At 38.6% G+C, this 15947-nt stretch overlaps 1 protein-coding gene across 1 annotated transcript in view; it reads left to right on the top strand.

Annotated features, from left to right (window-relative positions):
- The window catches only part of TTN (titin), a 312981-nt gene that overhangs the window by 14057 nt on the left and 282977 nt on the right, over positions 1-15947 (top strand). Inside the window, exons 10-25 of the mRNA XM_019522860.1 lie at positions 1012-1146; positions 1968-2102; positions 2575-2712; positions 5699-6010; positions 6126-6251; positions 7539-7802; positions 8098-8163; positions 8614-8872; positions 10370-10430; positions 10529-10741; positions 12035-12177; positions 13292-13497; positions 13644-13874; positions 14495-14739; positions 15442-15665; positions 15773-15937. Of these exons, the coding sequence (XP_019378405.1) occupies positions 1012-1146; positions 1968-2102; positions 2575-2712; positions 5699-6010; positions 6126-6251; positions 7539-7802; positions 8098-8163; positions 8614-8872; positions 10370-10430; positions 10529-10741; positions 12035-12177; positions 13292-13497; positions 13644-13874; positions 14495-14739; positions 15442-15665; positions 15773-15937 (2923 nt within the window). The remainder of the gene's footprint in view (positions 1-1011; positions 1147-1967; positions 2103-2574; positions 2713-5698; positions 6011-6125; positions 6252-7538; positions 7803-8097; positions 8164-8613; positions 8873-10369; positions 10431-10528; positions 10742-12034; positions 12178-13291; positions 13498-13643; positions 13875-14494; positions 14740-15441; positions 15666-15772; positions 15938-15947) is intronic.

Here is a 15947-nt window from a genome sequence, read left to right as displayed (position 1 = left end):
TCATCCAAGTCACTGATGAAGATGTTGAACAGTGCAGGCCCAAGGACCAAGTTATTCAGTAGATTCTTAAGTCAGTAGTTATTCACCTGAATAAAATTAGCAATGTCTATAAGTACTGGCAGGATCAGGGCTATTTGTGTTACATCATTCTAGCTGCAAATGATTCCAAGGAGTCGCATATGATGTTAAGTAAGCTCCTCCTCCTTTCTGAGAAATGGTGTCTCTGAGTTCTACCACTCTCTGATTTTCAAACCAATACTACCAGCCAAGATTGTTCCTCAACCAAGTAGGAGGAGTTTAAGCAGTCTAATGCTGTGGTCAGCATTTAGATTCTACCTATCCTTAGAGAATGTGCTAAAGGATAGGTAGATCCTTTAGCTAAATCCAGTGCTAAGGATAGGTAAAATCTAAACATGAAATCAATACTAAGTGGAAATTATTTGGAGAGAGTAAAGAGTAATGTGGTTTTAGAGCACTGAAGAAAAGAAATCACAAACCTACCATTACTTAGGGAGGTACAATTGTGTATATTCATATATAACTACTGGACAAAGTGAAATTTACCAAAAACTTGCATTCAGAATCCTGAATTTCCCTCACAGAACAGTTTTTCCTAACCCAGTTTTTTATTCTTACTGCTCTTTAGTAAGAACCTAGACTATGGAATAAAGCATTTGTATTTTTATTTTTCTAACTGTATGTTAATTGAATAAAAGACAGTTGCTATCATTGTTACCAGATTTTGGAAATTTATAGTTTGAGAATCAAGTGTTTTCCTTTAAGTATCAGGCAACAGTGATACTAATAAGAACAGCTAATATAGGTTGCAAATAGTGCAAGCCATAATCATTTCTTTCTACAAGAATCCCTAGTGGAGTTTAACCTCCTTTCCCATCTTCTTGATTCCAATTATTCCAATTTCATTACCAATTTTATAGAAGAGTCATGTGATTAGTATTTGATACAATATGCAATTAAAACCTTTATATTGTTTGTTTCGATAAAAATCAGATAAGAAAGGAACCAGAGAAAACTCCTATACCCAAGGTGGTTATTGTCACTGAGAAAGCCAAAGAAGAAGAAAAAGTATCAAGAGCTAGAGAAGAAATTTCAGCTCGAGAGCAAGTTCTTGTCACTCGTGAAAAGGTGAATACAGCCATTAAAGATGGATAAATTATTGTTATCCCTACTATTTATTTCATCATCAAATACTCCATATGCATTTTCACTTTGCTTTTATTAGAGCAAAAGAAATAATTTCTTCAGAAGTAGAAATATTTTATAAAGAAACTGTTCCAGACAGAGGCCCAGTACTTCCATTGTGAGCAAAATTCCAGTAGATTTCAATAGGAAGTCTGACTACTTAGGAACTATAAAACCTGGTCCTCTGTATTTCTTTCAGTGTTATGGCTTTTATTACTAGCATGTGCATCATTTTCATTTGACGTTTATTATGACTTGTGCCATTTGTAGTAAAGTGGACTTTTGGTAAAAAATATAATGGTTTCATCAAAGTAGCACTCAGGGTTAACTAATACTCATTAGCATGTGAAGTTTGATCCAGTGAGGTTGACTAGAAATTTTGTATTAAGGACAGATTGTTTATACCAGACCTCATTCTAGAACTATTACTAGCATTTTTGTAAGTAGTCCCATCAGCTTGCAGAAGTGAGTTTGATCACAGAAATACTTGTTTTTATTCAGCTGCTAACCAGAGTTTCAATCAGAATACAGTAGAACTAATAGAAAACCAAAATCTCCTCATACACTGTATATTCCATGTAATCCAACTTTGTTGAAGTAATTTGTTCATGCAAGACCAGCTAGAATCTGACCATAATGGTTATTCCACTGTATAAGTGATATTTCATCATTTTCCCCTCTTTTGCCTGAATACATTTCAACATCTGAAAATCCCATAATTTTGAAAGCATATATAATTGATTTTTTTTTTACTATAAAAACAGATAAGAAAGGAAACTGTGAAACCTTCTGTACCAAAGGTAGTAATTACTGCTGATAAACCAAAAGAACCAGTTATACTGAAAACTAGAGAAGGAGTTGCTACCAAACAAGAACAAGTGCGTGTAACTCATGAAAAGGTGAATAGTATATTTACCAATATGATATTTGCTCTCTTATCACATCCTCCTCATAAACTACATATTCCCCTCAGCAGACACTAAATATTTATACATTTTCCATTTTTTCCTAAAAATATTCAAGCTATACCTTTTTATAACTTCTATTAACTAAAACATGTTCTACCCACTTCATCCTTCATTCCTAATAGTTTGCATTAATAAAACAACCACAATTCTCTTCTGACTGACCATTATTATTTTCCTAGTTTTAACTTCTTCTATAAATAATGGATTTGATTTTAATAGGTTTCAGGATGTAACAATACTCATCAATAGCCACCTAATACAATCATTATGCGTCAGCTGTGCAGCTAGGATCTAAAACATCAGTCTTCTGTCCCCATTCCCATTCCAGCATCCTTTCCCTTTGTTCACCTATCTTTTGTTTGAGATCATATATCATTGAAACTTTTTCTGCTGTAATAATCAGATAAGACATGAAGCTGAGAAAACTACTATTGTGCCAACAATAATTGCCACTGATAAACCCAAAGAACCAGTCACAGTATCAACAACTAGAGAAGAAATTGCCACCAAGAGAAAACATATACATCTAGCTCGTGATCAGGTGAATAGAGTTGTTGCAGATGTGAAATGTTCAGTAACAACTTACTTTATCTCCAACCCATCATTTAGCAGCCACTTATCTACTCTAGAATCCTCTCAGATTCCTTGCTCATAATATGCCTACTTAATTGGGATGACTGTCAAGTAGCGGTTGAGGTAATGGATTTCAGTCTCTCTAGAACCTTAATGGCACATCTATTTAGGAAAAATACCTTTCAATGGTACAAACATGGTTGTTTTAAAGTGATGTTGTAGCCATGATGGTCCAGGAAATATGCTAGATGCAAGAATTTTTGTGGGTGATATCTTTGATTGGACAACTTGCAATCTATTGAACTACTCAAGTCATCTAACAAAAGATGTCATCCACAAAAATTTTTGCTTCTCACATATATGGCTGTTATTGAAAGCCTGAACTCAGCAAATGACTTTAAGCTGGTACTTGTACAAATTTTCCCACTCCCAAATCCTTTTGTTAATATATGAAACTTCTCTGCAATGTTATGGCTATTAGACCAGATAAGCTTTCTTCATTAGAGTATTTCTTTTTTCAATTTCTATAAAACATACTTTGCAAATAATTCATTTCTTCCTGTTATATTCCTATCAGACTGTGATAATAAGGGGGAACATCTACATTTGCTATTAATGCTATAAAGGCTTACTGTACAGTAAAATACTGCGCAGTAAGCCTTCCCTGAGAGCACATCTACATGTGTTCCCTGTTGGCAGCAGATTTGTTCCCAACAGGAGCAGCCCAGTACAGGGCTGTTCCTACCCTACTCTGGCCCCCTGTAGCAGCCAGGGGGAGCTCCAGGGTCTCTCCAGGATGTTAGCTCCGGGCTGGAAAGAAGCATGGGGCCAGTCCCCAGGTTCACGGGGGCAGGAGAGATCTGCCAGCTGCAGCAGCAGCTTTCTTTTTACTCCATATACATCAGGAGTGGTCTTGATGTGCATACAGCTGGGAGACAGCTGGCACTGCAGAACTGTCCTGGCCTCGTGCTCATGGGGACAAGCCCTGTGCCCATCAGGGGTTCTCTGTGCAGGCCAGGGCTGGCTGAGAGCTGTTCCATTTCTGGGGTAGCTCTCAGCCAGCTCGGGGCTGCACAGGGATTTCCCCAAGCAGCCCAGAGCTGGCCAGGAACTGTCCCCCTTCTGGGGTACCTCCCAACCAGCTGTGGGCTGTGCAGGAACAGTCCTTGGCCAGCCCTGGGCTGTGCAGGGAAGCAGGCAGCTCTCAAGTCCCAGTGCTACTTAGTTCCTGGATCCTGTGTGAAGGCAGGAGCTGAGCAGTGCTGGGACAGGGTGGCACAGAGAGCTACCCCATGCAGGCACTGCTTGGCTCTCAGCTTCTGGGAGCTGAGACCTGAGTAGCACCAGGCCTGGGGGAGTTCCCCATCCCTTGTGACCCCTTAGTGTTGGGGCTGACCAGGAGCAAATTTGCTCCTGTTCAGTTTCTACACATATGCTACTGCACAGTAGATACTGCACAGTTAGTTTACTACCTGTATTTACAGATAGTAGCTGTAACACAGTAGACTAATTTACTGCACAGTAAATGGTGTGCATATGTGGATGCTGACAGTTTACTTTGCAATAAAGCATCTTATATAGACACGCCCAAGATTATGGTTTGTTAGCACTCTTCTCTTTCCTGACTTTGATGGGATAGCAGCATGACTGTGAGCTACAGGATGTACCTATTTTTTTCTTAGTGTAATTAATTACCATCACTGGTAGTTTTAAAAAAAAGGTGATGAAATACTTTTGGTTAACCTATATGATTACATAAAGCATATACTAGTGATTTAGTGTGCAGAAAATCTATAATCCTTTAGCAGAAGCTGTAAACTTGTGGCCAAATTCAAGATAATCAACTGCTTGGGAGTTAGTACCAGTACTGAATAAAATAGGCCATAGAGCCCAAAGCTTTCTTCTCTGTCATAAAACAAGATTTTACAGACAATTTCTCTTTGGCATATTTTAGAGCTAGTGCTTCAGGGTGTGAAATATTTTAAGTAATTTATCATTTACAACCATTCCATTTTCAAATCTTGTTTTACTGTTAACCATATCCAGCTAAATTACAATACTTAAGAAACAGCAGCAGTTTCTAGTCTAATATCTCCTCTATAACCTGGGCCAGAGGTTAGAATATTGAAGATGCTGAAAAAACAATGATATCCAATATACAATCAGTTATGGATCAGGTAGTTAAAAACTAATCATCTCCTGACACAAAAGCATTGTTTCCCTTTTATCCAAACTGTCATTTTTCCCTCCCTACTAAGACTTAAAATAGATTAACCTTTTTGTTGCACTGACATTAGAGTTATATTCTTCTTTACACACAACTGGGTCATTATATTGTATGTGTACATCCAACACATACACACTGGGTGCATCTACATGTGCTGCTATGGTGTCATAGTTACTGCACTGCGTACACCATGCACGGTTATTTTTAGTCATTGCGTCACCGTAGCAATGTGTTATAATGAGGGAGTGCATTGCTACAGTAGCGTAGCTGCAGTGCCACAGATTTTGCCTACAGACGTTACGTTGCCATAGCACATTGCTATGGCAACGTAGTGTCACGTGTAGACGTGCCCACTGTTTCTCTTATTAAGGTCTAACATAGATTATATGCAGTTGATAGAAACTATGACTATAAATTTTGTTACTAGATTTGTATCCACCTCATACATACTATAAATGTGGCCTTGTGCATGTCTATATAGGCATGTTTACAGTATATATACATATATTCAGTATAAAATTCAGTATTTACATCTACTGACTACAAAATAGTCAAGTGAATAGATATTTAATATTTTATCTGTTATACTCTGTATGAATATTTCCTCTGTCTCTCAGTATTGTGTATGTACTATGCACTACACATACACACGTGTGTGTTTGCCAGATATACACATCTCTGTCATCAGCATGGGCACATGCCTGAATTCTGTAAATCTTATCTTCAGGTTGGAGTTGGCAAAAAGGCTGAAGCTGTTGCTACCGTTGTGGCCGCAGTTGATCTGGCCCGTGTCAGAGAGCCTTGGGAAGTAGAGCATGCTGAAGAAGCTTATGCTGAACGGGCAGCAGTGGAATACGGCTATAAAGAACGTGCTGTAAAAGAACGTGCTGTAACAGAACGTGCTGTAACAGAACATGTTGCAGAGGTGCCCGCAGAACGTCGTGTTGTTACTAAAGAAGTCAAAACGGAGGCAGTACACATTCCTACTGAAAAGCACATTTCAGCTGCTGAAAAAATGGGAGTGCAAGTAACAACACAGGTTAGATTCAGTTTACACTGCAATCTTTTTTCATAGCTTTTATTTTAAATGAAACCACTTAGTTTTCAGTTTGTGATCATCACATACTCAACAAATGTTTTATTGATTAATATAGATTAAAAGAACAGCAGAAACTGCAGCTGAAAAAACACTCCGTGTGCAACAGCCACGTCCCCGTACAGCAAGTCCTCATTTTACAGTGTCTAAAATTTCTGTTCCTAAACCAGACCATACATATGAGGTAAGAAGTGGAGAACTAATATGGCAGGCAAACAGCAAGGTTACTTAAATTATGTCACCCTTGAGTCTTTCCCTGTTTGCTCCTTTTCCCTTCCACTGCCATATACTAAGCTACTCTTGCAGGGAGGAGGCACTGAATTTGCAATCACCTGAATTACATTATAGTCATAAATAAAATATAATAGTAAAAAATGTATATTCATGCAATAAAAGATGTTCACTTTATCGGTGAAATCCTGCTGGAATGCAAATCTTTTTTTAATACAGTCTCTCATTTTGAATGCCTTGCATTCAGAAGTTTATCTAACTTTATCCCAAGCATGCAGTTGGTCCAATAAAAGATACCATCCCAAAAAAATCCCTGCCCCTCACATATAATTAAAATGCAACTTGAATACTCTACAATATAATACTACCTATCTGCATACAATTCCTTTGTCTAAAGGACAGAAATATTCCTATATATATTCACAATATTCAGTAACCAAATAATACATCATGTGCAATAGTAATTTTTTGTTTGTAGTTTTACTGCGTACTATAAGAATTTAAGAATTAACACGTTTTAGCTCCATAATCTAAACTATATTGTAAGGCCCCATTAAAGCCATGTGGTTTTTTTTAAGTATATTCATGCTACATTTTCCTTGCTATCATTTGACTCCTTTTTTAATCCAGATAGCCTTTACAAGTTTCAAACGATGCTTTGATTTAATGCATTTTAGAGTTAAATCTGTCAAAGCCCTTTAGCTGGATCTTAGCAATGCAGTACTCTTTGCTCAAGTATATTTAAAGACCTTATAACAATTACCCTCCAAAAAATCCTCCTGAGTATTTTTTATCCAAACTTGCTATTCTTAAAATAACATTTTGAAAGCTCTTCACATATTTTAATCATTGCCTGCTATATAATTAGTTCCAAGGTATATTCAACTGAAATATTTATCCCAGTGATTAAGTAAAATCTAAGTTCCCATAAAGAACACACAGCATGTTCCAATTAGGAGTTTCATTGCTGTTTCACTAAAATTCTATCGCTATAAAATAGAATATTTTCAAACAGTTTAAAAGGCTAGGTCTGCATACAGATATATATATTTTTTCAAAAAATACATTACTTTGTGGTATTGTTAAAGTGCGCGTTCTCTAAAGTCTACAAGGAAGAAAATAAAGAAGTAACAGGTTAATATGTGATTGTCAAATGGGTTGGCTTAAGAAATATATACTTCATCTTTTGGAAAATAAAAGAATGACAAAACCATTACTCTCTTTCTCTTGGGTTGTTTAGGTTTCTATAGCAGGGTCTGCTATAGCTACTCTGGAAAAAGAGCTATCAGCAACTTCCGTTCAAAAGATCACCAAACCAGTCAAACCTCCTCACGTAAAACCACCTGAAGCTAAAATGGTGGTAGAGAAGGCGGTTTCTCCATTTCCCTTTGGAGAAGGAGCTGAAATTTATAAGAGTCGCTATGATATAGAGACAAAAAGAGAGACAGGTGTGAGGATGGTACGGGAAGAACATATTGAATTAATGAGAGAAGCTGAAGCCAAGGTTTGTCATTAAATGAATTCCTATCATCTTAACTGTCTTGAATTTTAAAAACTATAAAATAGCCTATTAATTTTTCTTCATCACATCTCAACCCTTTTACCATATCCCTACTGACCTGTGGCTATCTTCTGTTGTGCACAAGCATTGATAACATCATTAACATCACTTTCCCAGAGCAAAGAAATAGAGAAGTACAGCAGCACAGCAAAAAACTATTTACCAAGAAATCTTGCATGCTGATATTTTGTCTTTGGATTTGTGGGATAGTTAGTAAACTCTGCTTTAACTGTCCTAGGTGACGGAAGGTGCTAGAATTCCCGAGCCGAAAGAAGTCCCTGCTACTCCCCCCACTTTAGTCTCAGTAAGTAATTCAGATATAGCTATGTGTAGTACTTGTATCCATTTTCTAATTCATTCCTTGTAAGATCTGCTCAATTTTACCCTCTCTGTCCTGTACTTCATGGAGTTTGCATCACACTGCACCTCTCACCATAGTGAGTCTATTGTGGGTTGCAAATCTCTGCAACTGCATAATGATCATTGCCATATCAGAATAAGTAAAATCTCATTACAACACACGAAAAGGACCAAGTCCCATTTTATCCGTGGGGAAAGTTGCATTCACAGCCCAGCTCCCAGCTTTTTAGATGCTATACTTTGGCAGCGCCTCTTTCTCCTGTTCTCCTCAAAATATTGATATACAAACTGCTGCTCTGTTGAATTTTCAGTCCAAGGGTGTTTTAGCCATTGAGGTTAGTTATGTACTAGTGAATATCAAGTCTAATTTCAGAAATGTATTTTTGTGGTACAGGGCCTGAAAAATATGACCGTGATTGAAGGAGAGTCTGTCACTCTGGAATGCCGCCTTGCTGGCCATCCAGAGCCGACTGTGACCTGGTACAGAGAAGACTACCATATCGAGAGCTCCATGGACTTCCAGATTACCTTTAAAGCAGGAGTTGCTCGCCTTGTGATTCGTGAAGCCTTTGCAGAAGACAGTGGAAGATTTACTTGCACTGCCATCAACGAAGCTGGAAGTGTCAGCACTTCATGCCACTTACATGTACAGGGTAAGTATATTTGTTACAATGAGGATACTAATGTTTGCTTAATCTTCAAAACAGTGTTGTTAAATGCATCTTCATGATATACATACAGTACAGCTTCTCTGTACCTGAGAGCTTCAAAGCAAAGCATGTATCTTGATTTACCCACAAAAGGCACAAGGACTGTTAAAACTTCAGGCCGATTACATCTAGGCTCTTCGCCTTTTCAAAAATGGTGGTGACCGAGACAAATTGTAGGCTTATCTGTTTGTGTGTTTGTGAATGGTGTATACCACTCCTATTCTCACTCAGGATTTCCTGCCCTGTCTGTCATCCTCACCATACAGATGGTGGTGTAACTGATGTCTGTTCAGAGGTAGGGTGTTTATGTTCCCCATCTTCCAACTATTTTGGGGGCCCCCTGCTCTCAAAGAGTAGTGAGAAATATTTAAGCCTCTACTGTCAGAATCACTACCCTTTGTCAAATGGCCTGAAATGTATTCCAAATAGGACTAAATAGTCAGAACACCTATTGGCAAACACCAAAGTGTACATACAAGCATTACATTTAGATCGCCCTAATGAAGGTTAAGGCAACCTAAATGCCCCAGTGTACAAGCATTCATAGGGCTTAGTTTGCCCTAAAAATGGTCTGATCTAGCAAGGATTAACTGGGCTTAGTGAATGCCTGTTCATGTTCACAGCACAGCCCCAGGCTGAGAAAGCCCAACCACTTACCACAGCCCTGGAGCTGCACTGTTTTCCACTTACACTCCCCCTCCCTTCCGCTTCCCTGACCCAAACTAAGCTATTTTCCCCCTCCCCTTCCTGCAGCTATCCCCACTGGACCAGGCAGCCTTTTGCCATATACCAGCCAGCCTCCCCCATCATCCTGCCAGCCCCTTCCCCTCCCCTAACTTACTTACCTTCTACTGCTGCACTTCTTTCCAGCAAGCAGCAAATGCTTGTACAGAAGGGTTCCTCACTCAGATTTAGGCAGTTTACATGCAGCTTCCTAAACCTGACACAGGTCCCGCAAGTGCTTGTTCATGCTAAAAGAGAGAGAGAGGTGTTCACAGTATAACTGCAATATAACTGCATAAAATGCAAGGCAATCTAAACCCATCATACCAAAGGAACCTTATAATATACTCCAAATCCCAAATCACGTTATGGCTATTCCCCACATATGGGACATCAGATTGCCAATTGCCACACTAAGAGGAAACAACCAATAAAAAAGGAGTAGTATACCAGACCAGAGGCAAAGAGATGTTGAATGGCTAAGAGGTGTTGGTTCTCCTTCATTTAACAGACTGTCAGTCAGACATGCCTGGGAATGGATTACAGGATGGTAAAGATGGTCCTATGCAGACTCCTAATTTTCAGTCTCAGTGTGGTTAATACCTGACACTTAAAGCTAAGCAGCCAGTGAAACTACTTTTTCTCCTATTCTGCCAGCTTGCTTCTCTGACCATTTTCACAATTCTTAGCATCAATAGTGTCATGTTTTCCTTGCAGTTTCTGAGGAGCTTGAAAGCCGAGAAGCCATTTCTGAGAAAGTCATAAGAGAAGAGAAACGGTAAAGTTTTCTCAGCTGACCTCCCATTACTTCCTTCCACTCTATTTATGATTGCCTTATATGTCAGCTCACTGATCGTCACTGGAATCTTCTTCCAGGTATGTGGAGACAAAAGATGTGGTAATGGAAGATACCACTGTCACAGCAGAAGAAGTGTCTGGCGAAGCTGCGCCTCCTTTCTTCATAACAAAACCCATAGTACAGAGGTTAATTGAAGGTGGGAGAATCGTTTTTGAGTGCCAAGTTGGGGGCAACCCAAAGCCACATGTTTACTGGAAAAAAGGTGGAGTTCCTCTCACAACTGGCTACAGGTATTATTTATATGAATGTACTATTTATGAACTATATAAGCGTTGTTCTTACTACAGTTAGTAAAAGACACTTTCACAGACTTGATGCACACTACATTCACTTATCCATACTGGGCTACATTAATTTCAAGAGTAATACCATCAACTTCAATGGAATTTCATAAAAAATTAAGGCAGCATCCTGTTTCTGAACAAATCATGCATTTAGCATCCATCAAGCTGTCTTGGTACTCATAAAGTACAATGTTCATCATAAGCAAGGATGTCAATATATATCTTTGCTGAAGGTTATAATAGCAGTTAGGCATACAAGGTTAAGTAAAAAATCTACACAAACATTTTAAAAGATTTTTTTTGTATTTTTTAAAGGTTGCAGAGATAAATCTATAGAATGTGAAGAAATATTCAGTGAAAAAGCAATTTAACACACTCTCTTGAAATGTGCCACGATAAATAATAGAAATGTCCTTACCCAACATATACATCCCATGTGTAAAAAAGCATGATACTGGTTACATCTACACATGTCCTTTAGTGAGGAGTTGACTAATTAGCCCTGTAGTAAAGTGTCACTGTCTACACATGCACCGGTATTAGGGCACAGTAAATTAATTAATCCCACTGTAAGATAGTACTGTCAAAAAAGAAAACAGTTACTAATTCCTCCAAAACACATGTGTAGACAGTGACAAGGGCTGGCTGCCACACAGCTCTGCACTTCAGCACTCTTGTGCCCCAGCCAGCCCCGATGCCACCTGATACCACCACCCAGAGCCCAGGGCTCACCCGCCGAGCCTGCTACCAGCGCAGGGCTGCTCCACCCCAGCTCAAACAGCTGCTGTCCCCAGGTGCACGTGCAGATGCTGTGCCCAAGAGAATTTGACTGATGCAAACAGCTCCAGAGTTTATCACATCACATTAACTACATGTGTAGATGCCCCTACTAGGAAGGTATTACTGTATCACGTAATGGATCATTTTCAAGACCTTAGCCTTGTCTTTTGCCTCTATGTTCAACTGTTTGAAGGATAGAATCACATTGCTAGCAGCATCCTCAGAGGTTATCTAGTCTAACCCCCACAGAGTAGAAGCCCCATGGAGAAGGCATACCTGAGCTCCATTTGTAGTGCATTTACTTCTACACTATTCTGCTGTCACACAAAGCTAATCTTGGCCTGAAAAATCTCCTTTTTCTTTGGTAAGAAGTAATTAGTTATAAATCATTCCTAAAATAAATACATTAAGAGCTTGATAATCAGAATCATGGAGGGCTTGTGTTTTTGTATTCTAAAGATACAAAGTGAGTTACAAAAGAGAAATCGGGGAATGCAAACTTGAAATTTCCATGACCTTTGCCGATGATGCCGGAGAATACACTATTGTTATTCGCAATAAATACGGAGAAGCTTCTGCATCGGTCTCCTTACTAGAAGAAGGTATGTGAAGGGAAAATGGGTGGCAGGGAGTCAAGACAGTCACAGTGACTGGAACAAAGAATTATGGAATTTCTTAAAGTTGTTTTTAAAAAGGGCTAATTTGTGACAACCCAGTTTGAGCAATACAAGAAACACAGGCTGCCTTAAAAATCAGCGAGCTATTCATGTAGCTCTTTTTTTTCTGAACAGTTAGTCATTTTCAAAATGTAGTTCTTCTCTTAAGTCACTCTTCTAAGAGAGGTCAAGATCCTCAGTGCTGTTTGGGAGCAGTTCTCAAACTACATCAATCTATAGAATACTGGAATAGGGTTACCATACGTCCGGGTTTTCCCAGATATGTCCTCTTTTTTGGCCCCCTGTCCTCGTGTCTGGGTGGGTTTTTAAAATGAGAGCAAATGTCCAGGTTTTTGCTCTTCCTCTACTTTCCTGGGCTGGCTGCTTGTTGGGGGGAGGAAGAGCGGGGGGGACACAAGTGATTGGCTGTTGGGAGTCACGTGCTCCCTGCGTGGGCCATCCCAGGTAAAGAGACTCTGTGTGTGTGTGTGTGTGTGTGTGTGTGTGTGTGTGTGTGTGTGTGTGTGTGTGTGTGTGTACACATGCACAAAGTGGGAGCTGCTTGGGCAGTACAGCTGGGAGGCAGGGCATCTACTCTACAAAGCTTTACTATACATGGGAAGTTGAATGAGCATAGATTGATGCAAGAAAAGGAAAGCCAATTAATGAGATGGGTCACAGATGGGAAACTAAATTAGACCTTCTAATTGTCCACATAAACATTCATCAAGTACCAGAATTGCCAGTGGTTGTTGAGAGTCAAAGGTGCATGAAGGTGCATGAATGAAATTAGCTCTTTCTTTATAAGTAATCCATGTCTGAGAACTCAAGTCCTCAAATGTATAAATTATTAAGTCAAGACAGGCTTGAATTTTTATCTCTTGTATTGATTCTGACAGATTACAGGTTGTGCACTCTGTTATTATTCTCAATTTATTTCATTAATCACCTGAAAATCTATTGCAATGCAACCATAATTAATCTTTGCAGGTTGCTCTTCAGTTTAATGCCGGGGAAAATAAAAATTATCTGAATTAACATTGTTATTCTTAATTTCTAGCTGATTATGAGGCCTATATAAAATCCCAACAAGAAATGATATACCAAACACAAGTAACCGCATATGTACAAGAGCCAAAAGTGGCTGAGGTAGCCCCAGCTATTTCATATGCTGACTTTGAAAAAGAATATGAAAAAGAACAAGCACTAATTAGGAAGAAAATGGCAAAAGATACCACAGTGGTCAGGACTTTTGTCGAAGATCAGGTAGGTTTATTATTTGAGAATCATTTTAAATTCTGGCAGGAACAGTTCAAATCTTTTTACTTAGTTTCAAAATCACAAGAAATAAGTTGTTCTACAATATCTGTATCTTACTATTAGCAAATTAAATGTACTTCTTTTGCATGTAGGAATTTCACATTTCTTCCTTTGAAGAAAGACTTATCAAAGAAATTGAACTCAGAATTATCAAGACCACTCTAGAAGAACTCCTGGAAGAAGATGGCGAAGAGATGATGATTGAGGTTGCTGAATCTGATGCCACTGAAGCAGGATTTGATTTAAGATTAAAGAATTTCAGAACCTTTGAGGGAATGGGTGTTACTTTCACCTGTAAAATGACTGGATACCCATTGCCCAAGGTACTCAGATGTGCATATGTATCCCTAATATAAATCATAAGATACTTTTTGTAATGGTATCTATTAATGGAGCAGTTTTATTAGAATCACACCACATGTAATGATGTGGAAACATATATCATGCATGATACTTTTGGGTCCCAAAAACTTCTTCCTTATCCTACATAGGTAGAAAGCAACAGATTCAAAGAACAGTGTATATTTTCAGGCTTGTTTTCCTACCAAGCTGAGTTTCCAATATTTAGTTTTGTATAAAAGTCCTGGATTAAAAAATAGACTAAATTCACCAGTGAATAAGAGCTGCTTAGCACTGTTCAAGCATCTCTGCCATGGAATAACAAAGCATAGTATTGAATTAAATCTGGTCTTTTTTTGTTTCATTTTGTTATACATCAGAATGGTGTATTTCACACTGAATATAAATTATCATTTCCTATGGCACTGCAAAAATTATAATTTACTCTTACTTATTTCAAGTTAAATATTTTGCAATTACTTGTCAACTACAATCATGCAATAATAGTAAAAGATAGCTAAGCTCCAGGTCACTTGTATGATGAATTGCATTACTTCTGTTTTGCTGAGGGGTCACTCAAAGTTATGCTGTTTCTTCTGTATAGATTGCATGGTATAAAGATGGTAAGCGCATTAAGCATGGAGAGCGCTACCATATGGAAGTACTTCACGATGGCAGAGCCAGTCTGCGTCTGCCTGTTGTGTTGCCTGAAGATGAAGGAATTTACACTGTCTTTGCTAGTAACGTTAAAGGAAATGCCATTTGCTCAGCAAAGCTTTATGTTGAGCCTACTGCACCGGCTGCAGCTCCAGGTTACATGCCGGCACCAGAAGTTATGAGACGATACCGGTAGGTATAATGTAATATGCTGATATGAACACACAGCATCTAGCAATATCACTGTGCCCCAGCTACAGTATTGTAAGTTGCCAGTCTACTACCAAGATGCTGTCAGAAGTGTTCATGTCTAATCAACAAGTAGGACTCTCTTGTTCATTCACCCTTGTAAACGCAGTTGTGATTCCAGAGTTGCCACATGTCAGATCAAGGCATTGGAGTTATGACCTCAGCCTTTCTCTAAAGTGCAGTGATTTCAGTAAAAGGTTTCCTTTCTCCCTTGGAATCTTAACCATTGTGCTATTAAGTAGTTTTTGTTTTCCATTCCAAGATGGCTGGATTTCAATAGTAGGAAGAGAAATGACCCAGTTTAGATAAATAGTATACTATGTACAATTCATGTACATACACAGAGGCATATATGTGATATTTACATATCTGCATTATTACAGAAACTATATGAGATGCATGTATCAAATTTATATGAAAAATAAATATTGTGTAAGTGTATATAACTTGAAGATGATTTGAGACTACACAGCTTGCCTTGATATAACTTTTAATAAAATAATAATTTTACCTTAACTTTTCCGTTAGGTAAATAGTTTAGACATGTTTAAAACTAACAATACAAGGGGTGACAGGTGAAATGCATGTACTGCTCTAACTTGACCTGAGTGCCATTGTTACAATGTAACTTTATTTCCCCCTCAGATCGATTTCTCCCCGCTCCCCCAGCCGCTCTCCTGCACGCAGTTCTCCCTCTCGTTCTCCAGCCCGCAGATTGGAGGAAGCAGATGAGGGGCAACTGGAAAGATTATATAAGCCAGTTTTTGTATTGAAACCCACATCATTTAAATGTGCGGAGGGGCAGACGGCAAGATTCGACTTAAAAGTAGTTGGCAGACCTATGCCAGAAACCTTCTGGTTTCATAATGGTAACTCTATTTTTATAAGAGAATTATATAGAAAAAAAATCTTGTGAATATTTTTGCGTGTTAGGAAACAGAATTGAGTGTGAAGTTTTTGTTTTCTTTCTCTTCAGGTCAACAAGTGGTTAATGACTACACTCATAAAATAGTAATTAAGGAAGATGGTACACAGTCATTGATCATTTCACCTGCTATGCCTGCTGATTCTGGTGAATGGGCTGTAATTGCTCAGAATAGGGCAGGCAAGGCTTCCATCTCCATGACCCTAACTGTGGAAGGTATTTACTC

Source organism: Gavialis gangeticus, unplaced genomic scaffold (genome assembly GCF_001723915.1).
Source record: "Gavialis gangeticus isolate Ggan-Ray unplaced genomic scaffold, GavGan_comp1, whole genome shotgun sequence".
In the NCBI taxonomy this organism is placed as follows: Eukaryota; Metazoa; Chordata; order Crocodylia; family Gavialidae; genus Gavialis; species Gavialis gangeticus.
This window is presented reverse-complemented; position numbering and strand designations above follow the sequence as displayed.